Source organism: Toxorhynchites rutilus, chromosome 2, assembly GCF_029784135.1.
Source record: "Toxorhynchites rutilus septentrionalis strain SRP chromosome 2, ASM2978413v1, whole genome shotgun sequence".
NCBI classification, from domain to species: Eukaryota; Metazoa; Arthropoda; class Insecta; order Diptera; family Culicidae; genus Toxorhynchites; species Toxorhynchites rutilus.
Window position 1 is genome coordinate 140,025,838 of NC_073745.1, and position 26,143 is coordinate 140,051,980.

Genomic DNA, 26,143 nt, shown 5'->3' on the forward strand with positions numbered 1-26,143 from the left:
AGTTGTGGCTTGATGTCAATAATATTTTTCCCATCTCACCTATTTTGTGCACCCGTGGCCGAGTGGTTAGCATCTCACATTATCATGCCGGGTGTTCGGGTTCGATTCCCGTTCTGGCCGGAGGATTTTTCGTCAAAGAAATTTCCTCCGACTTGCACTGTGGTTATTCCCTCATTAACGATCCTATTTTTTTGAAGCTCCACCAGATTTCGTTATTCAAAAGGTGATAAAATCACATTTGATTTCGGATTTAAACACTGCTGAAATCGTTCTTCGTACCTTCTAGTCGATGTACGAAGTAACAATATTAATTTAATTTTTTAATATTCGTTTGATAAGTTCCTTTATATTTGTAACACCTATCTTTTACGTTCACATATATCACATGTTTTATCTAGTGCTTATCCAATACCTTTTCTAACAGTTCATTCATACTCGTGAGCAGCATTCGTGGATCCTCCATTAAACCGGCTCCCACCATGGCATTAGAAAACAACTGTTTGGCTAATAAATCAGCTAAGGCTGGATCCGAAGTTGTTAGCTTATGAAGTTTCTTAATAATAGGATGCCTAAAAGCGAAAGAAGAAAAAAACTCAAATGTCGAAAACCCTTCACTGAAGTGTTTTACTCACCTCGGATTAATTTCGAGCTGCGGTTGCAGTAAAGCGTACCGATTTTCCTCACTCATATTTTGGCTCTGAGTTCGAATAAAATGTCTCGCCGCGGCCATCTCCTCTACTGTCACCACACAGGGATGCGATTCGAGTTTGTTTGTCGTCTTAACGGAAGCCACTTTGCCGGTCAACTTCTGCTTGATCCATGGGACCAATTCATCCACTTGGGACTTGAGAAGAGATCCCTCGACCATTTTATCATCGAGTTCATCCGACTTTTCCGATCGACGCATTTCCTTCTCCACCGAGACCAAATTTTTACCAAGGAACTGACCGAGCTGCATCAAAACCAATTCGTCGTAGGCTTCGTAACAGAACAGCACCTCGATTCCCTTCTTTTTTAGTGACTCATAGTAAGGTGATGCCTCGGCGAGTGTTCGATTCGGCGCTGCCAAATAATAGATATCTTTTTGACCATCCTGTTGTTGGTTGCAATACTCGGGAAGACTGACTTTCTTGTTGGCTTCCTTGCTGGTCTCAAATCGGAGCAGTTTGGCAATCTCTTCCTTCTCCTGTGGCTCGGTACTGGTTACAATTCCTTCCTTCAGAAACAGACCATAGTCTCTGTAGAATTTATCGTAATTTTCTGGATCCTTCACTGCACGATCGTGGAGAAATCGAAGGACACGATTGGTTAAAACTGTCCGGAGTTTCCGAATGAGTGCGCTGTTCTGCAACAATTCTCGGCTGAGATTCAACGGTATATCCTCTGAATCTACAACGCCTTTAACAAATCGAAGCCATTTTGGTAAAAGATTTTCGGTCTTCGATTGAATGAGCACCTTTCTGGTGTAAAGAGCAACTCCAACATCCGCGTCTCTCGACATTTCGAAAAGACCTGGTTTGCCTTCTGGGAAATAGAGTAAAGCTCGAATACTCAGTGGAACATCGGTCTTATAGTGAAGTGTGAATCTTGGAATATCGAAAGTATTTCCAACAAATCGGAAAAATTCATTATGTTGCTCCTGGGAAACTTCTTTCGGTTCCATCAGCCAAATAGGCTGAATCTGATTAGCTTGCTTTCCGTTCAGAAATATTGCACTACCGACAAAGTTGCTATACTTTCGAATCACCTCTCGTATCCGATCTTCATCGGCAAACTCGCGGCAATCTGTTTTCAAATGAATAACAATTTTCGTTCCAACTTGCACATTTTCAGCTTCCTGGATTTCAAAATTTCCCGAGCCATCCGAAGTCCACTTGAGACCCGGTGAGTCGAGCTGAGATGATTTCGTGTATACATCTACTTGATCGGCAACCATAAACGCCGAATAGAACCCAACTCCGAACTGACCGATTATGTTCTGTGCATTATCTGCACTAGCCGATTTGTCCTTGATTTGCTCAAGAAATTGTTTCGACCCGGATCGAGCTATTGTACCCAAATTGGAAATCAACTCATCCCTGGTCATCCCTATGCCGGTGTCTTGGATGGTCAACAGTCGATCCTGTTTGTTTGTTCCGATGTGAATTTCCAACGCTCGATCAGGTTCAGCAAAGTTTTTCTCCCCTTCGCCGGCCGTATGAATTGTGTATCGGAACTTTTCCAGTGCATCACTCGCATTGGAAATCAACTCCCGGACAAAAACTTCCTTTTCGGAGTACAACGAGCGGGCCACTATATCCAGCAGCATTCGTGTTTCGGCTTGAAATTCATGTTTGTCACTCGCACCTACCGGCTTCTCCGAATCGCGGATTATTGAATGATAGCCAGTTTTTTCTTGGGCCGCTTGCGTAGTATAATTATGAATTGATCCAAGTGTGACTGGAACTGGAACAAGATACGTACAACATAAGTGAGATTGCGTAAGAATTTCCGTTTCACCATACTTATAGAAAAAGCTAATATTTACCTTTTGACGCATGTGAAACATTGGTAAATCTGTTAAGAGTAATGCTTCGACATGAAAGTAAGGGTTTAGAAGCCCTTTGCATGTGGAGAAATCTGGATGCACTCATTTTTGCCGGAAAAGATTATCTGTTCTAGCTAGATCCTAGCTATGCCTTCTTATCACGCTACTTCTGTCACTGTTGTGTTTTTTTCTTTACACGTGTGTTTATTGCGTGATGCAAACCAAAGGGTGTGCACATGTAGAAACTATAAATTTGGTAATAACAGAATACATGTACTGTGGAATAATTTTGATAATATTTGGTCACAAATTTTTTGATGCAGCTACCATATCTTTAGAAGACGAAGCGTGGACAAAATCTTAACATTTCTTGATTTGGTTTAGCTATGATTCAATATATATTATATATATATATATATATATATATATATATATATATATATATATATATATTGGTTCAAATATATATGGTCCGTGGTTCGAAAAATCAATTTTTCGCATTTTTGCCAGAAATGACTTTTTTTTCAAAAATTCATAACTTTTGAACCACTGAACCAATTCAGAAGTTCGACATATTAAATTAAAGCCAATTAGCTGGTCTTTTCTGGGAAAATACTGCAGTTGCAGAAAGATTAAATTATGTTATCGTTATTGTCGATTGTATTTATTTTTTATAGTTTTCATGGTCTCGGGACCAAAGGCTCTATATCTCTATATATATAAATGTTCTGTTCGTTTTTGTGCGCGTCACAAACTCGAAAAGTGCGGAACCGATTGAGCTCAAAGTTGTACACAATATACAATCCACTTCAAGGATTGTTGTTATGGCATAAAAAAATGGAAAATTGGAAGAAAAATTATTTTATATTTGACCAGAGTGCGTTTCTGAAATTGAACTTCTAATGAAAATCGACTATTCAACAATGAATATGTGTTCTATGTGATGGAAACATCTTTTTTCCACGTGTTTGACAAAATCATGAACTGAATTTGTGTTTCAAAGTGATTTAAAATTTATTGATTTCCCTCATCTATCTTTATATATATACATATATATATATATATATATATATATATATATATATATATATATATATATATATATATATATATATATATATATATATATATATATATATATATATATATATATATATAAATAATAGAAACTAACGAGTTTGATTTGGAAAAAAAATTGTCACTCATAATTTTTATTTTAAAAGCGTGATTATTTCTTTTGTCAACCCATATTGTCATGCATACTCCTCCAATTGCTAGGATACGCCATTTTTGCGTTTTCACATGCGAGAATAGTGGATGAACTGAATAAGAATGAAATTCTACAAAATCATCCCTTCGTTTTCACATAAATTCGCGAAAGCCGAACATAGTAGGTATCGTTCGAATAAGCGTCGTAGCAGTTTGTAGAGAGCCGCCGCCAGCGTTCTGATGATTTTCCTGTTCTTCCGACCAGGTAGAGACTTTCATCAGAGCTGTTTGTAAACAATACCGACAGCAATTCCAATATGGCTGAAAGTGCATTTCATATGATTGTTTCACCTGGTATGTATAGGCGCCTTAGTGCAGAGTAAATAAATTATAATCAACTCTACACTACGTGGACCCCTCGCTCATACGCATGATAAATGATAAAGAAGCACTTTAGACCAAGACGGGTCTATGGCTAGGTAGTGCGGACTGAATCCAAACGGCTGTCAAAGAAGATCCAATTGATATGTCAAAAGAGATCCAACGATCAGGAGTGTTATTTTCCTTATGATAATCAACACTATAAAAGAAGTATTGTTGTCAAGGGCAAAAATAATTAAAATTATAAAATGAACGAACTACTTTTCCGTCAATTGTTTAATTAACCATTGCATCTCTGGAAGAGCATCTCAGCCTTTCACTGAGCAACGGATTTTTAATGTCCCCCTTCTTTGACATAACGTTTTCCCGAACGAATTAAAAACAAACGAAGTCAGAGTCACGTACATGTTTACACCTGCGATTTGAAAATATTCGATAAAAAGTGGAAGGAAGAGATGCCAGATGATTTAAAAAAAAAGTCTGTAAAAACATGTGAATGTCTGTGAAAAATGTGGAAAAGTCTGTAAAAGTGTGCAGATCTATAGAAATGTCTTTTAACGTTAATTTTCACATATTCATTAATACTTTGTACATCGCGATGAACGTAAGATTGTATTTTGTATATATATATACAGCCATTCCATGCCAAACCAATATAGTGGTTCTCAGATCTTCGTCAATAGTGGTAATTTTGTTCGTTATCGTAAAACATTAGACTCGTATTTTTTATTTTTTCATTAGGGTGCCCATTTCCATTTTAGGGTGATCCAAAAAATCAATTTCTTTTCACTTTTTCACAAGTTGACTTTTTTCAAAAATTTATAACTTTCGAACCACTTAACCGATTTAGATGATCGACGTATCAAATTGAAGCCAATGAGCTTTAATTGAAAAATGTTGAACTTGCAGAGAATATGGATCCTATTTTCGTAATTATTGATTGTAGTCGTTTTTTAATGTTTTCATGGCTTTGGCGGGGGCGCTATATTTTTAATATTTTTTCTTGAAAGCTGAGATTTTTTTTTCATAAAATAACTCGATATCAGAGACGTAATTTTTTTCATTTTCGAAATATGATTTCTCAAAACTAATCGTTGGTTCGGAAAATAATTTTTCCCCATTTTTCCCACTAAAAAAAGTCATAACTTTTGAACTATTGGACCGATTCATATCATCGACATATCAAATTAAAGCTTACAAGTTATTTTTCTTTGAAAAAATATTACTTTTGCGAAATTTTTTTTTGTGATTGTAATTTTTGATTGAGTTAGTTTTTCATAGTTTTCTCGGTTAAAGATATGAGCGCTATATTTTTTTATATTTATTATGGAAAGCTGAGGATTATTTACCTAAAATATCTCGATATCAGTGATGCTATATCTATCGTTTTTACATTATATTTTGTAAATTTAATATGTTTTAAGTCTTCGATCAATATTCCTATGTGACTAAACTAGACCTATGCGACTAAAATCCAATCTTCCCGCAAGTGTGATATTTTCCCAAATTTTGATTTTTCAAATCATATCTAAAAAACGAAAAAATAGCATCTCTGATATCGAGATATGTTATGTAAAAAAATCCAGCTTTCAAGAAAAAATATTAAAAAATCTCTCTAGTCCAAAGTCATAAAAAAAATTAAAAACGACTACAATCAATAATTACTAGACGGCGCCAGTGGTTGTATGGTTAGCGTAACAGCCTCACAATCCGATCGGCCTGGGTTCAATCCCAGCTGGCGTCGTTGGGATTTTCTGAGGCGAAAAATCTCTGGTTACGTCTTCCTTCGGAGGGGAAGTAAAAGAAGTTGGCCCGGCTCATGAGTTGTTGAGTCTGATAGGTAGGAACAGGTGGAGTCGCCTCCCTGATGTCGGTGATTGGCACTAAAGTGGCGGAAAATAGGCCGACGAAAAAGAAGCGAAGATAAAAAAAAAATAAATAATTACTAAAATATAATTAATTTTTTTCGCAAGTTAAATATTTTTCAATAAAAGGTAGTTTCAATTTTATATGTCGATTATCTAAATCGGTTCAGTGATTCAAAAGTTATGATTTTCATTTGTGATTTTTGGAAAAAAGTGGAAAAAAGGATTTTTCGGACCGCCCTAAAATGGAAATGGGCACCCTACTGAAAAAATAAAAACTACGGGTCTAGTGTTTTGCGATAAAAAACAAAATTACCAGATTTGACGAAAATCTGAGAACCACTATATCGATTTTGCATGGAATGGCTGTATATATATCCAGCAAACTTTGTTCTGTCATAAAAAATATTTCTAGTGAATATGTTAATTGTAAAATAAAAAATAACTTATGTTTTGTAAGTGTGTTTAAATGTTTCAACGATCTACACATACATACATACACATACATACGAGTTGTTAATTTCTATAAAAATCAGTATTTCTTCGTTGATATGTTGGACATCCCCAAGGCTTGCGGTCTTGTCGTCGGTGAAATTTATAAGAAAATGCAGCGTATATTTTCCATCCGCCATGCAAGGCTATACAAGTTTTAGATCACTACACGGCCATGAACCATGTCTGTGGTAACAATATCGAACAGTAACCCATATTTCGTCATAAGCAGACTCGCAAATGTAAGTTGTTGAAAATAGAATAAAAATTGTTATTCGATGTTGTTTAAATACTTAAAAGACATAGTCCTGACCCTAACTTAACTATTTTTCTATAAATCTCCTTGAATTTCAGCAAAACAATCTTATCCATAACAGAAAATAATTATCAGAGACAATTTTCGTTCAAGATTTTTCCCTATCTGCAGTGGAAGCAATTTTTCATTAATTGTGAATAACATATCCTCTCTTCCGTCTGCAATTATGTCAGGGCAAAAGTACTTATGTGTATGAGTTCCAAACTTCATACACACCAGATGGGCAAATCAGAAAGTCTGCCGGGCCGCAGGTTGAGTATCGCTGGTCTAACGTCATGTGTATCGATATAAACTAAATATAATGACTTTTCTGTATTTAGTTGAAATGTAAATACATAGTAGTTATAAGATAGGTTTAAGAATTGAGTGTGATGAGTGTGAACATTGTCAACATATCCTTATATCCAATCCTGATCCTGATAAAAATATGTCACCCTTCTAAACTCGAGTCTACCGCGAGTAATCGGTTTTCTACCTTATTAACAATAGAATTAAGGAAAATTGTTCATAGATATATATGTATATATATATATATATATATATATATATATATATATATATATATATATATATATATATATATATATATATATATATATATATATATATATATATATATATATAAAGTTAATATGTTTAGTTAAGAATTCAGCTCCTTCAAACTTATTATTAACTAAACTGAGCCTATAAAAATAAACGAATTAATAAAAAATTAAAAAAAAATTCTGTGGAAAAATGTCATATGGTGAGTCAAATGTCTTTGATATGATGAATAGAGCCTCTTATTTTTCAAAAACCTGTGAAATATTGTTATATCCAAAAAGTCTACAACAAACATAAAAAGTTTTACAGATATGTCTGTAAATTTACAAACATATTTGTAAATCTGGCATCTCTGGTGGTCTGAGAATTTATTGCAAGAAATCGCTTGAAAATGAAGTGAATTGAGTCCGCACCACTTTGGTCTATGGTACTAGGTGAGGCCGTTTCGTCACTAAGTTGGTTAGGGGAGCGGTATATGAAAACAGTACGGAAGAAAGCAGAAGGGGAATTTTTTCCTTGAAGTGTGAATGAGTCAGACTGATCACGAGCGAGCTTGGGCACAAGCGTATTGTGTTTTGTTTACAAACAAAACACAGTAGACTTCCAAGATGGCTGAAGAGTGGTTTTAGCAAGTTGACCCACCTTAGGATATACTTCTACGCGCCTTGCTTTAGACGGGAAATATAGAAATTTGAATTATTAATTTAGGAATATTCGTCTAATATTTATCAAGGCGCGTAGAAGTATATCCTAAGGTGGGCCAACTTGCTAAAACCACTCTTCAGCCATCTTGGAAGTCTACTGTTTTGTTTGTAAACAAAACACAATACGCTTGTGCCCAAGCTCGCTCGTGATCAGTCTGTCTCTTTCACGCTTCAAGGAAATAATTCCCCTTCTGCTTTCTTCCGTACTGTTTTCATATACCGCTCCCCTAACCAACTTAGTGACGAAACGGCCTCACCTAGTACCATAGACCCGTCTTGATATTTATTACCGGAGATAAATAAAAGTGGACTTAACCGTCAAAATTATATAATTACATTTAAAATGGTTTCATTTAGTATACAAATGTCACATGATGAAATTACCAGGGGTTAGACATCAATTGAACATAGGATACCTAGAATCAAAATCAATATGGCGTCATTTATTTATCAACATATCATTGCCGAGGATTGAAATCGAAAAATGCGCTGCTTTATTCTAACTGCATGAGCGATTTTCATATTTCGGTTTCACATGGAGGTGTTCACATTTAACATGGAGTTTGAAGTTAGCCACTATTCGACTATATAACCGGACCGAGTTGTAAACAACAGTAATTGATGGAACCAAAATGTCAGTGAACCGCAGCAATATTGGGTACACTGGCAATATGAGGGATTTGACGTTTTAGTCATACCCCTGGAAATTACCGGTTTACTAACATTGGCGCTCGAATCTTATAAATGTATGAGTTAAACCTGTGGAAGATTTTATAGCTCAAACCCTCAATCAGCTGTTGACCAGCTGAAGGTTTTATCGATATATGGGATTGCCCATGTGAATTTAGTGGATTAGGAAGTATTTACATAGTATTCAATATGCGAATGTTCCTTAATACCCGACGGAGTTTTTCCACTACCCGGAAAGTAGCCTCCTTCGCGAAATGGTATAGAGGCTTATGGCGATCGAAACCGGCGAATGAGCCGCCGTATGATCACATCACGCAAGTCGGGGATCCTGTACTGAGACTCAAAGCAACGCCAGTGCCATTAGACGCAATAACATCGCCGGAAGTTAAATTCCTGGTTCAGCGGATGGTGGATGTTATGCGCAAATACGACGGAGTGGGTTTAGCTGCCCCTCAGATCGGTATTTCTCTCCGGGTCCTAGTTATGGGATTCGATGAAAAGTCAAAAAAAGAATACACCGAATCGGAGCGCAAAATCAAAGGGATGAAAACACTGCCACTCACGGTAATTGTATGAATAATTAATTTTGAAAAACTATTGTATCATTTTATTTGTAGGTTTTAATCAATCCAGAAATGAAGATAAAAAATTACGATAAAATATGCTTTCCGGAAGCATGTATGAGTGTCCGTGGGTATAGTGCTGAGGTGACACGCTATGCGGAAGTTTCACTTACGGGTTTTGATGAAACCGGAGTGTCCAGACAGCTAACTCTCGAAGGATGGAACGCACGTATTGCTCAGCATGAGATGGACCATTTGAATGGGATTGTTTATACGGATGTGATGAATCCGAAAACATTTACCTGCACGTGTTGGGAGGCAGTGAACCGGCATCATGGCAGGGTTCGAATTTCATTTCATCAGAAATAAACACACATAAGAGATAGTGCAACCTTCTAAACAAGAATTAATTTAAAAAGATATGTATTCTGTGACAGAGAAATATACAGTGGTAGACATTCGTTTAGTCGCACCCTATTTTTCCTCAATATTTTTAAAAATAATTATTTGTACAGTTTTGTTCATAAAAGACGATTATTGTTTATTTTCATCGAATTCATTTTTAAAAAAAGTATAAATTCACTTTTTGTGACTGCCAGCAGGTCATTCAAGAAGCGGAATGTCCTTCTCGGCAATGCCTTCGATTGCTTGGAAACGTGGATCTATGCATAATCCTGCTGAAAAAACGACATCCTCGGTAGCGTTATTCTCAATATGGTCAATCAAAACGTCCTCCAGTAATTAAAGATACTTTTCGGAGTTCATTCGGGTGAAAATGAAACAAATAAGAAGCTTGCGGTCAGTTTCGGCTTCCCTTGAAGTTTCTTCCACATGATGTTTGGTGACTCATCTAAGATGCGCGCAATATGCTGCCGCTCTTCGCATATCCGTCCCATGTCGATTTTCAATGATTTTGGTTTTTTTGTGGGAATCAGCTCAAAATTATCTCAAGTTTTGAAAAAAATAATAAAAAAGTAGACTTTGTTCGTAAAATATGAAAAATCCAAACCCGTTTGTGTTGTCCCATGTCGAAAATATTCGCATAACAGTCACGTTGACTTCATTGATCGCGGGGAGCTAACTGATGTATTAAATTGTTCATTTTTAAACCGTGCTAAGCAATAGAAGTGCTTATTATGTAAAGTAAAACTTAAATTAAACTCATATTACACACTAAATTTGTTTAAATCCATTTTATTCGAAAAAAAACTCAAAATTTCATTCAAAAGTTACATAGAACTTAAACTTATTGCTCAGGAAGGTTATTCCAAAACAGCTTCTGCTCCTCTTTGATAACTGGCAAAATAGCATTCAACAGCGCCTTCTTACGGTCGGTAGTTATACCAGCTGGATCTTTACGACGCGTTAGGATATTCGCCAAATTGAAATCCTTATGGATAACGATCTTCATCTGCTTCTTAGACATGATGCAACAAGAATGCATTTTTTCGCTGTCATTCACAGCGCTGCTGTAGTTCATTTCGTAGCTGCCTTTTTCGAAAATGATTTTCCTGATATTCTCGATATAAGGACGTGGCTTGCAGTTAGTTAACGTATACTGCGAAACCGTCATTTTCATCTCAAAAAAATCATTGACCGACATATCTTCCACAACAACGTTACTTTTCGCTTTTTGTACAACTCGTTTGAATTCAGGAAATGTGCATACCGGCTCACCATTTCGCATTGCTTTTTCCACAGCAGCGTGAAACGAATCCGCTGCCATAAACGTATGACCGGATTCGAAGAACTTTAGAGTTAGTTGCTTCACTGTAGTTTCCTTTGCATTCAGCAGAAGGGTCAGATAAAGGAACAAATTCCAATTTTTGTTCTGGTTGGAACAATTGTCCAGCCAGAACGTAACTTTTTCCAAGCCATTGCTGCAGCACCAGTCCACAACTTTGTCGAAGCAGCTCGTAATGTCACCAGCTGACCTTCCTGAAGTCGATTCGTCCCATACACAGGCAATAACGGGAAACGCTTTTGAATAATTGTGAACCGGCGCGAAAGTTTCGTTGTATGCTAATAAGCGTTGTGTAAAGACTATCGACTTTATGCCTTCTAGACGGGGAAGCTGGATAACCTGTAATTAGAATTGAAATGAAAGTCGATTCAATTTTCGCATAATTTTTATAACTCCAATTCAAATAAATCACCTTCTGGAGGTCAACTGCAAATACAACCTCTTTTGAGCGGATTTTGTCGCCGTCGTCCTTGTACGCCGATCTGGACATAGATGCCAATCGCAAATGCTCCACATGCGATTTGCATGTCGAACACACTGCAGTAAAATTCTCTTCGTCGGTATGCTCGGCTGTACTCTGGTGTAATGTGGCCGCGACACAGGCCTCGCATTGCTCGTTTCCTAATTTAACCAATGAAATGTTCATGCTCGACATTACATGTGAGTAGAAAGAATAATTGACCTTGAGGTCAGGAGGAGTCGATTCTTGATAGTTGTTGTGCATGGAAACTCCGGTTAAATCTGAAGGCAGATAATACCGGTTCGGCGCGTGGGCTCGTCGGTAGTGCGAAATACTTGGGTTGTAAGTTAAGATGTGTGATTTTACTGCTTCGTGTTTCTGTTGGCTTCTCTCGTATTTTCCACGCTTGGACGGTTTAGGGTTTCCTTCAAAATCGCTCGCGACAGATCGATATATAATGTTTCTACAGATAAAAAAACACTCAATCTTTATGTTTTACAAAATAATATTCATTACCTACCCACAGTTATCTCCATATCCAATCGTGTTCAAGAACAACTTACGACATACACGAACATCCGTTCCATTCAACAGACGGAAGCTGAAAATATATGAACAGCTCTTTTTCGGATTTTTTGCAGTGAATCGATTCCTTAGTCGGAGTGGTTGTGAGCTACGATGCACATTTTCTCTGATGAAATTGGTTTGACCGGCTTGATCGAGTTTCCAGAACTGATCATGAATAATTGCACGTTCGTCCTTGGACACAATCTGGTCACAATTCTTTCGGCAACCGCATGTTGCGCTGATCAATTTGTGAGCCAGCCGGCGATTCTTCGCGATCTTTGCTTTTCTTATTTCTTTTTTGGTTCGGTTCCACTTCCTGTTCTGGGTTGCAAAAAAACTTCCGTCGGAATCCACCTCTTCCCCTTCTGAACTCGAGCATTCCATTGCATTTTCTGTTGATTCATCTGAATTTTGAACCGGTTGTTGAATTGCGTCCGGACCGTATTTTTCCAAAAGGAACGTTTTCAGCGGAAACCTGTCACTTTCGGGTTCTTCAGCAAATCCCATGAAATCTTCTTCTTCTGTATCTTCATCACTGCCGTATCCTTTCAATAATTCCAATGCAGACATAGTCGAAGTGTGGAGGAACTCAAAACATTAACTGTTTCCGGCACGTTACTCATAAACACAGCAAACACAGAACGAATGACTTGTCAATTGTAGACGGACGAGAGTAAATAATGAGAGTAAGCGGAGTCTCGTGAATCTTACGGTCTTGTTCACAAGTTACGTAACGACATAAATATGATTTAATAAATGAGGAAGTATAATAAATAACTTTCAAGTCGCGTTCTACCCCATACTATTTACACGTTTTATCACACATGTTTGCCCCCCCCCCTTTCCCCCTAAAATGTGAACGTAATTTTTGAACGATCCCTACACTTTCAAACCTTCTTGTAAAATACTTTTCTAATTCATAAGCATTTGATAATTATGGCAAAACATTGGGAACAGTAATGCAAGAAAAAATACTTTTCGTTACGTGACGGATATGCGAATATTTAGCTGATCAGATCGAAAATTATTCGCATGTCAGTCACATTGCTGTTTTTCTACTAAAAACATATAATTTATATATTTTTTTTATGTCAATTCAACTGAACATACTTTATCTAACCACTTTATAACAAAAACATACTTGAACAAACTATGCGGACGCGAAATAACCGAAAATTGATAAAATAATTCAATCGACGTTTTCTCCACTTGATGTTTTTTGCTTTGTGACCGACATGCGAAGAGCGGCAGTATGCCTCTTCGTTACTGGAACAACCGATTCTGCCTTAATGTATGAGCAGGACATTGTTTCCTGGTTGCTTCGTGTCTTATTCGACCTTTAAGACGCAAAGTAACTTTGGTGTTCCCATTTGTTGGTCGTTATATCCCTTATTACTGGCCCTTAACCCTTGCACTCGCGTGCAAAATCATAACACGAATACTCGCGCACGGTGTCACAGACCGAAAATTAAAATTCTCTGTAATGTTGCCATTGTGTATTTTTCAGGCTTTATTGGCATTTATTTGAAGAAGAGGGTATGATTGAATGAAAAAACTCCTAAAAATATGTATTCTTCGTCTTTATTATGTTTTAATAGTCATCTAATCCAACCTCATCAAAACAGAGTAATTTTTGATACTCCAACAAAAATAACGAAATTCGAATTTTTCATTGTTATTAATTAAAAGTAAGCAACTGATTATAATTCATGGAAGTATAAAGAGCTATAAAATAACATAAAAACGTATTAATCGATTGTGGTTTCATTGGAGTGAGAATCGGAACATAGCATAACTGCATGCTCGAAGTAAACATATTTTTTACATTTCATGCAGTTGTTGCAGGTTTTTCGGGTTTTGACGTAGGATTACGTCTTTCGGGAACATATTGGGGTACAAATTGAAAATCGAAAATCGAGCACATCGTGAAAATTGTCCAATTTCAAACGCTTATTGCTCAGTCATTTCATGATGGATTGATGAAATTTTTGCGTCAATCGATTTCGGCAACCCAATAACAATTTTTTATATTGAATAAAATAATATATGTCATGAAACTAACTATCGAACAATTGAAAAATCTGAACCCCTTTCCTAACGGAAATATCCACTTCTGATTGGTCGTAATTGACGACACATGCGGCGGTTTCCTAACAGAGACATCCAAACCGAGCTGCCTGGGGGATACCGGCATTGCAAACACATGAAAGTAGAAGGAACTTTTGTTCCTACCGAAATGTATTCCCTAACAGAGACATCTAAACCAAGCTGCCTGGGGGAACTCGACATTACAAATACATCAAAGTACGAGGCGCTTTTGTTCCCACCGAAATATGTTCCCTAACAGAGACATCAAAGCCAAGGTGCCCAAGGGAAATCGGCATTGCAGATATAGTCGGGGGCATTTTTATATTGCAAGTAGGGTGAGTGATACGATTAATAAGGGTGAGAAATACGAAAATGAGTGATACGGTGAGTGATACGATAGCAGTTGTGTTGAAAATGACTTGATATATGAAACGAGTTATTTCAATTTTCATAAATAAAAATCAAGGTGTGTTTCTGCTCGAGAACGAGTCGTTCGGTTTAAGCTGTCTGTTTTGTTGTGTTCATTTTCACCCAAGGAAAATTCATGCGTCGAGAAAAAAAATTGGAAAAGTGAAGAAATATTCGAAAAAGTGATTTCCCATATGCTCTACATATAGTAATTCGCATTGGGTTGCATAAACACTCAGAAAGTAAAAATTTTAAAACAAAACTACCTTTCCCATTTCAAATATGTTTTCTCTATATAAAAGAAACATATTTACTGATGAGAAAAAATGATAATTGTGCTCGGTATCTTCTATTACACTGGTGAGTTTTTTTCTTTATTTCATCCATACATAACACAGGAGTCATCTCGTCACAAAGGGCGGTTTTCATCATATCTCATTCCACTTCGGCATCTTCTATCCGATACGCACTATCCAACGACTGTTTACCATACTTCTGTCATCATCACTCGGCAAACACTGGTGGAGTGAACAAACAATACCCAACAACCAAACAAAATTGCCATTTTCAGAGCCACCAAATCATTATCAAAGAGTTTAACGATGTAATTCTTCAAACATATCCGAAATCAGCAGATAGCCTAACGGAATCCTACGTCAACTATGTGGTCGTGTCTCGGACACAACCCTCCTGTGACTTTTTATATCAAATGAAGAATGTATAACGTATTGTAGATATTTACTAGATGATAAAGGTTCTGGAATATAAAGTTTGCATATTTCTAATATTCTTTGTCTCTTAGTTCTTGGTAAACTAAGAATTAATGCCTTTTTTTAGATGGGGCATAAAGATTATATAAAAGGATTTCTAGGAACGTCCTTTTCTTTTTCTTGTTTTCTTGTAGATATTGTTCGATATAAAAAAAATATCCCCGAAACTGTAACTGTTAAAAATGACCATAAGCCACTGATTAGTTTATAGTTTATTGTTTACAATTCTTCCACAAGTGAAATTCTTTCACAAGTGTGTATATGTATGACCATTATATTTAGCGAATAATTATACGAAAGTCAAACATTCATATTTTGCTTTTGAATGTATGAATCTAACGACGAATATATCGATGAATAGTTAATATATGGATCCGTTCAATCCAGTTACAAAAGGGACTGAAATCAAATAAGAATAGTTCGGTCATTATCTTATGCATTATATTCAATAAATATTCCACGCCACTATCATTAATTTATGCATTTCATTTCAACAATATTCTAGAATATGTAAAATGGCATTTGTCCAAAAAAGTTACTCCTATACTCGCGTCGGTGTGTCAGACCGAAAGTGTTAAAAAAGTGGCACACGTCCCCTTTGTACCAACACATGCGATACGCTAAACGATGACGAACGACGAATAACGAAGCTAGAGAGAATCGCAAAGTCGTAGTGTTGATATTTTCTGAGAAATTAACGAATTATTGATTTCTCGGTCTGACAGACCAATGCGCGAGTATAGGAGTGTTAAACGTTTATAATTTTTGTTCGAAACTGAATACCGGTTTCTCCAATAGTCACAGCGATATCGGGAAAATTTTTTTTAGGTTGGATCTTTTAATTGACTTTAATCGTTTCAAACTGCGATTTGTCCATGGTGGATGCGGCGTTCCACTAGTAAAACAATACATTTGACATGGATGATGTAGCTTTGTCAATGTCATTGTCGTTCAAAATTTCATTCCAATCTATGGTTAGAAAGAAACGGTTCATTGACGAAAAGTTGGCCTTACGATAGTTGTAATAAATTAATTCGGTAGTGCAATCAAAAACAAGCGGCGGTGTAACCGATACAGAGAGTAATAGTGGTAGATGACACTCGATATGATCTGCTGACATCTTGATTTGGGTGGTTGTGTGATGGATGCTGGAACAGTTGAGCTGGTTGAAGCCATTGGACGATGGTTATAAATTACACTGCATTATAAGATGGAGGGTACGGAGAAGCTTCATTTACGATGAGCAGATCTGATGCGTTAACAGAGGCATCCGTTTTGATTCTTTTACTTATCCTGGATGGAGCTATATGAGCTAGGGAACTACTGCTCGTTCTATTACGCTTGTTAGCAATGACATCAGCAGGGCGATCACTATCGATGAGGAATGAATCAAACACTTTGCTGAATTCAAGCAGCATATCGTTGATTTCTTCCTCAAAATTGGGCGAGTCATGTTATACATTTGACCGCGGCCTGAGGTGGTTACAGCAGCTCGAGCGTGGCAGATTTTGGCCATATGCACGACAGAAGGAGCGAGTTACACCAATCTGTGCATAAATAAGCCGAATATGATGGACGAGAAGCGGTCGTTCATTAGAGTTAACACTGATGATTGCTGATCGACGCTATCTTTAGAGTTGCGACTGTGTGCGCACAGCCAGTCAGCACCGGAGCAATCGCGTATTATCTTGTGCTGGTTGCCCGAGATTCCGGCGCACTTGAGATGGTACGGCTTGTCGCATTTCCAGCAAGCGATTCTGCTGCTACGAGCAGATGCTGTAAAGCAAGGGTTTGCTTCGCATCTCTTTGACATTCTCGCACACTAACGAAGTGAGATGGAGTACCACAGAGACGATTTTTTACTTCTTTCGTAAGCGTTAGCTTGGCTTCGCTTAAGCGAGAAACAATGGCACTGTGTGACACTTAAACGGTATTTAGAAACCGTAATTAGTGGTATTTTCACGGACGGATTTCGCTTACTGCTATCGCAAATGCGCTCACGGGAATCACGATCTAATATCTGCATTTTTTTAGCGAAACGATTATGATTTCACAGTAAAATTGTAACTTATCGGAGAACGTCAGAATCAAACTCGGTATATACTCAGAAAATAATGAAGGAAGGAAGGAAGGTATTGTATTATAGAGACTTTAAACTTTTGCAGTTCATTCGTCTCTAGCCTTGAGAAAGGCCCTTTGAAAACTCTACTCTACTTTACTCCAGCGCTACCACCTCCGCCCTCTTGCCTTGAGAAAGGCACTCGATCCCTCGCCATCCAGCCCGTCCAGCAACGATGTTGTCCAGTCGGTGTCCACACAAAGAATGGAAAATAATGAATTATAATCAAGTGTATATATGTTTAGAAGTCAATAATACTGAAATTTCAGTATCTGCCAAAATTAGTCGGACCCTTTGTTCAGTCCGAGAAGCGCACTGAAGAAGAAAACATATCAGATCGTAAGTCCCACCCACTTTTTCTCTTCGTGACGCAACAGACGAGCATAAAAGCAGCCACCCGACCGCGCTGAGTACAGTCTATTATCAACCGTGTCGCAAGCAACAACTACAAGCAGCGAATGCAGTGCAAAAGTGTACACAGCCAACACTTCGTCGCAAAAGTGCGTCAAGAGCAGTAGCAGTAATATCAACAAGAACACCAGCAAAAGTAATAGCATTTCAAGATTGCACCAGCAGCGGCAGCGGCATCGTAAGAAAATTCTACCAGCAGAAGAAAAGGTGGCGCATCCGCATGCGCATCAGCATACAATGTATATAAGTGTCAGTGAATAAAGAGAGAATGAATCTAGTATAGATTGCAAATCCACCATGTTTTCACTCTGCGCTACTCCAATCCGCATCCCACGAAAGGTTTTCCTAAAGCCAATCCAAAAGAGTTTACATGCTCTTTTCAGAGCATGGAGCGGAGCCACAAGGGGCTCCCACCCTGAAGAATAAAGCGTGAGGAACACAAGGTTTCCTTCCACGCACCCGGTTGTCTCCATGAGTGAAGCAACTCACCCTATACAGTCCACCCACAGTTCCCAGCAGACGGAACACCCTTATGATTTGAAACGCTAGCATTAATTGATGAGAAAATGTAGATCGTTCATTTTTAATAATTCGATTATTTTCACCGTTTCATAACAATACTTTCTCTATGTAACGGATTATTGTAAGAAAAATAACACTTTTACCCCTCCTGATTATTGGCAAGGCGCGTAGAAGTATATCCTAAGGTGGGCCAACTTGCTAAAACCACTCTTCAGCCATCTTGGAAGTCTACTGTGTTTTGTTTGTAAACAAAAAACAGGAAGTGGGTTATATCTATGGTATAACCGCAAGGGTGACGTAGGACTATCGTTGATTTAGAGATCATTTGTATGAAGTTGAATCTGAATTCATTCTGAATGAATGAATATTTGGAGAACTTCGAAAACGAGAGCGTTACGTTGGAGACACAAGGTTTTATGCATCCAATATTGGATACGGAAATATCCTACTGATGAGGAAGAATAATCTTCAGAAGCTATCCTGTTGATTGCGATTGATTGAAAAATCACAAAACCTAATGTATTGTCACAGTGTTACATGGATAGAAAACATTCAAATAAACTCTTTCACATGAATGTATTTCTAAATTCCTAGAGGAACTGGCAGATTATTTTCCGGATCTTTCTCGATCCAAACGGAAAGAATTCCGTGCGTGTATGTGTGTGTATGTGTAGCGGCTGCTTCGAGATCTTCCCGGGGAACCGTTTGTAGCATCACTCTCCTCCTGATGGATTCCCTTCTGGCCTAAGGTGCACAAACAGGCTCTTGGTGACACCGTTCATCCGCGCTTTCATGATAAATGAAGAGCTTCACCACAACAGCGACAACATGCTCCAATCGCTGTTCAATTAGAACTGAGTGGATTTCCGAGCGGCGCTCGCTTATATAACGATTGGTGATTTCAATAGCCTATTTTGAAAGCAAATTTAAGACTATTGAAACAAGTTTTTGGATCAGAAAGTAACAAGTATAGAACGCGTAGACATTTTATCTTTCGAATGAAGTGTTTATCATACCATTTCGTTCAGTTGTTTAGGAGCTATTAACACTCAAAATCTCGGTCTTCGGCGTAACGCTTTCGTTTTCGAAACTTTGATTTTACACCCCAGTATAGAAATGAAAGACGTAGTCCTACGTCAACACAGTACGCTTGTACCCAAGCTCGCTCGTGATCAATCTGTCTCTTTCACGCCTCAAGGAAATAATTCCCCTTCTGCTTTCTTCCGTACTGTTTTCATATAACGCTCCCCTACCCAACTTAGTGACGAAACGGCCTCACCTAGTACCCAAGGCGCGTAGAAGTATATCCTAAGGTGGGCCAAATTGCTAAAATCACTCTTCAGCCATCTTGGAAATCTACTGTGTTTTGTTTGTAAACAAAACACAATACGCTTGTGCCCAAGCTCGCTCGTGATCAGTCTGTCTCTTTCACGCTTCAAGCAAATAATTCCCCTTCTGCTTTCTTCTGTACTGTTTTCATATACCGCTCCCCTAACCAACTTAGTGACGAAACGGCCTCACCTAGTACCATAGACCCGTCTTGCTAGTACCATAGACCCATCTTGATTATTGGATCTCTTTTGACATTTCGATTGGATTCGTTTTGACATATTATCACTTATACCACCAGTTCAATGCCGTCAATGCGAATTACCAAAAGCATAGAAAAAATGGGACGAAGGATATAATTTCAAAATTAGAAAAAAAACCAGGATTTTTATTTGTTTTTTATCTTTATTGCCAGTCAAATACTTGGTAATCTGTTCGAATGTTGTTTACATTCCTTTTCGGTACTGCTTACCGTGAGAAAAATCTGTCATTGGTTTACCGGACACTCCACATGTGCCAATACCAACCCGCCCGTTGGCATGTTCCGAAGATGCAAATATGCTCTTGTGCTTAACGCCTGTTTTCTTCGCATTTTTTGCAGAAAATTGAAGCCAATTATTTTTCTCCGATTCCTTCTCTTCATCCAACTCCTTCATCCGAATCAATTTCTTCTGTTTCTTCTTCCTGAGATACTCTTTCTGGTTCGGTCTCATTCGTTTATTGCTGTTCGACGGAAAAACTTCGTTGTCCACTTTGCGCTTCTTCAGCTCGCCAACGGTTGTGGTGCTTCGATTTTGATAGGCATCGAATACTATGTTGACTTCTCCGTTGTCTATGATGGCTTCAATGGTGGCATCGTAATATTTCCCATCCTCGATCCATTTGGCCGAACATTTGTCGCCAACTTTCCAGATAGCAAGAGGTTGGGTGGTCTGTTTTTTCTCTGCTGCTGCTATTAAAGATTCGAAGTAGCTGTTGTTGGTTGGTTCGATGTATGTGCTCTTCTTCTGCTCAGCTTCCTGCTGTGCCCGAATCAGATCCTTTGTCAGATCGATAACTTCTTCCAAATCTTGCCTCAGTTTGAGCAGCTCTGTGTTTTCTGGATCCGTGAGGAGTGCTGCTTCCACTTGCTGCAGCTGTAATTTATAGTTTTGGAGATCATCTGCCATACTTGAATGATATTTGAATACTACTGTGGTAAAGAAATAAAGAAATGTGCTTACCGATTGACTATGAGTCCAGGTATACATCCGAACCGCAGGTAATCATTTTAAGAAGTTCCCTCATCTTATTTCGAATCGAATATAGCCCCAGAGGATATGTTACCCGCATATATAACATTTGCACACATTAACTTTTAGGAATACTCGGGTAACCTTTAGGGTATAGGTGTCACAAAAACATAAAGACGATTTATTAATAAATGTCGTCTAAAAATGAACATGTGAGGCACCGTTTAACAAAATAGTTCACATAAAATTCATTCAGATATCTTTGATTTGTTGGTAAGAGTTTGGAAATCCTGAATTGATTCATAATCCTATACGATTCTGTGTATACAAAGCTAAAAAAAAATTGGGTAGCCAAGTTTTCAAATGTTGCGAATCGTGCATAATGGCTGTAATAAATCGTTAAAGTAACAGCAGACCATGTTGTATTGTAATATATTTTTCGTATTTTTACTGTTAAACATACTGATACAATTTGTTTTTTTTTAATTTCATCATTTATGCTTCGTGTTATACTCTAATAAGCATCATCAGTTGATTTATGGTTTCCTTCTTAAATTTTTGTTTATTTCTTGGTATCTGTTCGACTTACTTACAAATAACATTTTAAACTATATAATAATATTCATGTCATTCAAGGTGTGTGTGTGTGTGTTTTGTATAGTCAAGTTGTATGAGAACGAACGGAACACATTCAAAAGAGCGTACAAAAACGGTTACGCGACCAGTTGCGGATCAAACGTAAAACTTGAAAAGTAGGATCGTACTTTTTGTTTCTCTCCAAAATTTTGAAAGACAAGTCACAACGGGAAAAGCAGTGTTTTTTTTGACGTTCAGCATTGCGAATTGTTTTCGTGTTTTGATTGTTGTTATCAGTATCGAACCAATCTTTCACTAGTTTCTATTTTTTGTTTGTTTCTCCCTTGTACAAAATACCCAAATATAACACCCTTCTCATAACGTGTTGTCTATAATTTCTTTGCAAGCAACTTGTTACCTTTGTTTCTGAATTCTCTCCGTCCCGCCTGAATTTTGCTCTCTGCTGCTTTCGTTTTATTCCTGACGTTTGTTTTCTTCCGTTTTTAAACATTAATGAGGTAGTTCTTTGTTCTAAACTTTCAGCTTGTGTGTGAAGGTGTGAAGTGTTCGTGCAAATTATCGGATTCTGTTCCATTTGAAGTGTTTTGTTATTTTATTTTTGTTGTTTTGTTATTGCTGGTTGCCTGTTTTTTTTACTGTTTTGTGTATGTGATTAGTAGTCTAAATCCAAACTGTGGTCCTCCTTTTCATGTTTCATTTGTTCTTTCATTCTCTCCAACTCCTTTCTTTCTGGCTGTCGCGGTCTTAATTTTGAGCGGTGACTAGCTATTGTGTACTGTTGAGTTCAATTAAAAGGAAGAATCATACAACGGAAACACTTGCACAAATGTAACTAATTCGATCATTCAGAGTATATATCCGATGAAACCTATTCAGAAGCGATATTAGAATTACGATCAGTTTTACTCTACAAAATGACTAGTTCTGTTTGCCATACGTATCCTCATCCTGCTCACTTGCCTAATCCTTAAGTACGAAACAACACCTACTACGAAAAATCTGTTTTCCCTCTCGAAGCGAGACTATCGGGTAGCGAAATGGTATCCCTTCTCGTACCAGCCACTGGTATTTTACTATTTACAGGAAGAGAACATTTCGCCCACTAGAAGAGGAGATCATTTCAATTATATTAAGCTATATAACTTTAATATGAGCTTGGTTTACACCATGTTTGCCACAAGCTCCCACCACGGATTGTGTTTAGTAAATAATTTATCTAGTCCCACCAAAGATTAGTATATCGTAGAAGTTTTACTTGCGATCGATCATATCCCTTACACTTCATTCACCTGTTTGCTTTATCTTATCCTCGCAATTTCTAATATCGTTTATTGGAATCAAAATCGGTTTAGTTTTCAAGATAATTAATGCTAAGTATGATTTCACAAATATATTTAGCTTTACTTAAAACGTGCGTCCTAATGTTTTTCAGTGATACGACAAATGATAACACAAAGATTCTTTGTTCCATCATTTCGAATGAAAGCCTTTTTTAAATGTATACATTTTTTATTCTTTACGCCCCGCATCATTTTTGCCATCTACCTTTGAGGACCTGGATTTGGACAAATCTGAATCAGAAATAAAGAACATATCTGTCTGACTTCCCCGATTCTTTTCGCCATTTCTCCCCAACCTCCCCTTCTAGCTTCTTCAACAATTCCAAATATGTGTCCATTCCGAACACGAAGTAGGCACTGCTCAACTGACACCTAGTGATCCCCGATTTTTGAAATTAATCGTTCATCAGCTAATCGAATAGTTTTCAGCAGTTTGTTATTCGATACGATTAATCGGCCCAAATAATCGATTAATCGATTAATCGCCAAACTGAGAGAAATAATTAGTTGATTAACATTTCTCATTTGCTAGAAAGCCATATGGAATCAAAAAAGTGTTCATTCCGCCTGAAAATCAATTATCTTTTACTCACCCCTAAAGTCGTAAACGAAGTTCAATTTACGTTGGCGGCATTGAGCTTTGTTTACGAACTTAGGGGAGTGTCAAAGATAATGATTTGTTTTCAGGATAAAACTGCCGAGGCGGTACGTTTTTTTCTCTCTGAGTTTGGATCGATTAATCGACGTAAATTATTCGTTCGCTTCGATTATTGGTAATGCAGTATTCGTTCGATTAATAATCGATTTCTGTAGGAAGTATTCGATTAATCGATTAATCGAACGATTATCGGGGATCACTACTGACACCTTATTGTTTTTGTTTGTGATAATTAATGAGAGTGTTTTTTTCCTGGTTTATGCTCCCTGAACTAAATAGTCTTCATAAGATTCATAAGAATTGCCGCGTCTTTCAAATTTTATGAAAAATATCTCGACTGGCAGTTTCTCGCGCCTGTGTGTATGTGTGTGCCCTCTAGAATTCGTGCGTACATTGTTCCGTAAGTAACTTACATTGATGATACCTTCGTTCGTCACCTGTGTGTGTAAGATTGGGAAAAACGTAAAAACTTCAATACGTCGAACTATTGCTAACATGCTAACCAATGATTTCCACACGCTTCTAGTTAGTATTTATAGGCATATTCTTGTTATTAAGTCATTGTCTCTGTTTAATTGTATTTTGGGATGATACCTCTTGCACGCGTTTTTATGGGTTCTACTGTAATTGTCTTGGGCGTTCTTCCATGTATTACTTATTGACCTTAATACATTCGATTTCTGCCGATTTGAAGTCCGCTAACGCTTCCAGGCTTTTCAGCTTTTACTTCGTTTTGTTTTTCGAACGTTACCTATTTTCTCTAGAGTCGTAAAAGGTAATTGTAAAACTGGTTTTTTTTTTTTGTATTAATATACAGAGTTTGCTTCTCATATATACTTCATGACTGTAACATATATATTACACTATTGCGTACAGGGTAGATGAGTAATTTGTCCGTTATGTTAAGTCGACCTTTCTTTGCCTGCACTTTTCAATGAGATGTGTTTCATGTTTGACGGAATAGAATTGTCTACGCGTGACGTAACCATAACCAAATACAAATAGGAATGCACGAATCAAAATTGGTTCAACAAAAGTCCCAAAAAACCAAATACTTAATCATCACAAAAATTGAGCTGTTTCTGAATAATTGGTCTGATACCCATACCCATTCGAACTAAAATGGGCCTACGTCAAGATAACGCAATTTATTTTCAAATCGTTTATTTACTCAATGGCATTTGCTTTACGGGACAGACAATTCATTTTTCGTATTTCTCAAAAAAATTAATAAATTATTTCATTTGGTAGTCAATTGTCAGAAGTCAGAAGTTTTGCTGTCAAAAAATGTTAGGGGCATTCTAATATAATTTGAGATATTATAAAAATTGACATTATTTGCGCATAACAAAACTACTTTAAATAAAAATCCTTTTGTTTATCCAATTTCATGATGTTTAACTCTGAAAAAATACGATTAGAAACGTTACTCTGTACAGGCAAACAAATCACGGAAGTCCTCTCAGTTTCATATGACGTTTGACATGTCAGCCCTCTCAAGTTACCTTTGCATCTCAGTTAACGGCGACATCACGACATCACGACAACATAGTATTGTCTTTCTTGAGCCTCAAAAGTACTCTTTTTCGATCCCACTATCAGTATACTGCCGAACTGTGACATCTAATAGTCATCGTAGCCTTCTTCACACCGATGAATGCTGCTGGTTCATTCTGTGGATATGTCTATTCATCGTGCGAATGAATTCACGACTCAAATTGAAACAACGCCCTTGAAGGAACACTAGGAATAATTAAATGTAACCATCGTCCAAGACTTCCATTGTCCAAATTGATTTGTCAACTCAAAAGGGTATTCTGACGTAATAAGTGGTAAAAATCATCATATGAAGCTCGGAGAAATCGCCTTCCAGTGCGTCCACCTATACGAGTATCCGCTTTCTCATTGTCAGAATTTGCGCAATCTTATGCTGCTTGTTGGCTTGTTGTAAATCATCTCCAATGTGAACAACAACATGAACAAGGCTCCTACGGTTACGGAAGGTGTGAGAATTTGTTTTGAAGAAGATATCTTTTGCGATGAAGATTCAATCCACCTCAACAAGCCCCCCTTAAAATGCAATGGTTTCCTTTTAATCACCACAACTTTCCACTCTCCCTCAACCCACGATATCGTCTTCCAATTATGTTGCTTTCGCTTCTGTTAAAACGTCAAACTCATCGTCCCCTTTAGTTGTGCATCCACCCTGTGTCAAAGTCTATCCAGAAAAAGCACTTCAAACTGACCCAAGTCAAACGAAACAGTGCCAGATGTCATTTATATCATAAAAACTCTAGTAAAATAATTCTCTATGATCGAAATTTCAATCGTTAGACCAAACAAACTGCGTGTTGTCGTGGCTGATCGGAAGTATGCAAATGTCATTGCTGACGATCAGCGGTTTACGTTAGAATACCGCGTTTACATCCCTTCTCATGACGTACAAATTTCGGGGAAAATAACCAAAGCTGGTCTGACGTGTGAATCAATTAGAAGTATAGGAGATGGCAAGTTTGAAAAGCCCTCCATGATGAATGTTAGAATCATGAACCTCCTTGCCAATGAAGTGATGGTAGAATAATTTAGGTTACCTGTAAGACTTTCTGTC

General features: G+C 37.4%; 4 protein-coding genes across 4 annotated transcripts; 1 reads left to right on the top strand and 3 right to left on the bottom strand.

Annotated features, from left to right (window-relative positions):
- Positions 1-320: 320 nt before the first annotated feature.
- Positions 321-2,721, bottom strand: LOC129767296 (heat shock protein 75 kDa, mitochondrial). Its single transcript, XM_055768014.1, has 3 exons — positions 2,528-2,721; positions 633-2,445; positions 321-569 (listed from the first exon to the last, which is right to left on the bottom strand). Exons 1-3 carry the CDS (start codon positions 2,631-2,633, stop codon positions 395-397), a joined length of 2,094 nt encoding a protein of 697 aa, XP_055623989.1. The 5' UTR covers positions 2,634-2,721; the 3' UTR covers positions 321-394.
- A 6,040-nt stretch (positions 2,722-8,761) lies between these two features.
- Positions 8,762-9,756, top strand: LOC129769226 (peptide deformylase, mitochondrial-like). Its single transcript, XM_055771331.1, has 2 exons — positions 8,762-9,291; positions 9,345-9,756. The coding sequence occupies exons 1-2, from the start codon at positions 8,917-8,919 to the stop codon at positions 9,657-9,659; spliced, it is 690 nt and encodes a 229-aa protein (XP_055627306.1). The 5' UTR covers positions 8,762-8,916; the 3' UTR covers positions 9,660-9,756.
- Positions 9,757-10,220: 464 nt separating this feature from the next.
- On the bottom strand, positions 10,221-12,761 carry LOC129769139 (uncharacterized). Its single transcript, XM_055771219.1, has 3 exons — positions 12,015-12,761; positions 11,447-11,957; positions 10,221-11,373 (listed from the first exon to the last, which is right to left on the bottom strand). The coding sequence occupies exons 1-3, from the start codon at positions 12,629-12,631 to the stop codon at positions 10,537-10,539; spliced, it is 1,965 nt and encodes a 654-aa protein (XP_055627194.1). The 5' UTR covers positions 12,632-12,761; the 3' UTR covers positions 10,221-10,536.
- A 7,383-nt stretch (positions 12,762-20,144) lies between these two features.
- On the bottom strand, positions 20,145-20,885 carry LOC129771213 (survival of motor neuron-related-splicing factor 30-like). Its single transcript, XM_055774633.1, has one exon. It carries the CDS (start codon positions 20,875-20,877, stop codon positions 20,155-20,157), a length of 723 nt encoding a protein of 240 aa, XP_055630608.1. The 5' UTR covers positions 20,878-20,885; the 3' UTR covers positions 20,145-20,154.
- Between the last annotated feature and the right edge of the window lie 5,258 nt (positions 20,886-26,143).

Excerpts from the sequence above, each read along its gene's own strand:
- LOC129771213 (XM_055774633.1), bottom strand. The coding sequence starts at position 20,877 with ATGGCAGATGATCTCCAAAACTATAAATTACAGCTGCAGCAAGTGGAA.
- LOC129767296 (XM_055768014.1), bottom strand. The coding sequence starts at position 2,633 with ATGAGTGCATCCAGATTTCTCCACATGCAAAGGGCTTCTAAACCCTTA. Across the intron at positions 2,446-2,527 it reads TGTTTCACATGCGTCAAAAG|TTCCAGTCACACTTGGATCA; the intron begins GTAAATATTAGC and ends ATCTTGTTCCAG. Across the intron at positions 570-632 it reads CAGCTCGAAATTAATCCGAG|GCATCCTATTATTAAGAAAC; the intron begins GTGAGTAAAACA and ends TTTCGCTTTTAG.
- LOC129769139 (XM_055771219.1), bottom strand. The coding sequence starts at position 12,631 with ATGTCTGCATTGGAATTATTGAAAGGATACGGCAGTGATGAAGATACA. Across the intron at positions 11,958-12,014 it reads GGATATGGAGATAACTGTGG|AAACATTATATATCGATCTG; the intron begins GTAGGTAATGAA and ends TTTTATCTGTAG. Across the intron at positions 11,374-11,446 it reads TTGCAGTTGACCTCCAGAAG|GTTATCCAGCTTCCCCGTCT; the intron begins GTGATTTATTTG and ends TTCTAATTACAG.
- LOC129769226 (XM_055771331.1), top strand. The coding sequence starts at position 8,917 with ATGCGAATGTTCCTTAATACCCGACGGAGTTTTTCCACTACCCGGAAA. Across the intron at positions 9,292-9,344 it reads TGAAAACACTGCCACTCACG|GTTTTAATCAATCCAGAAAT; the intron begins GTAATTGTATGA and ends TTTTATTTGTAG.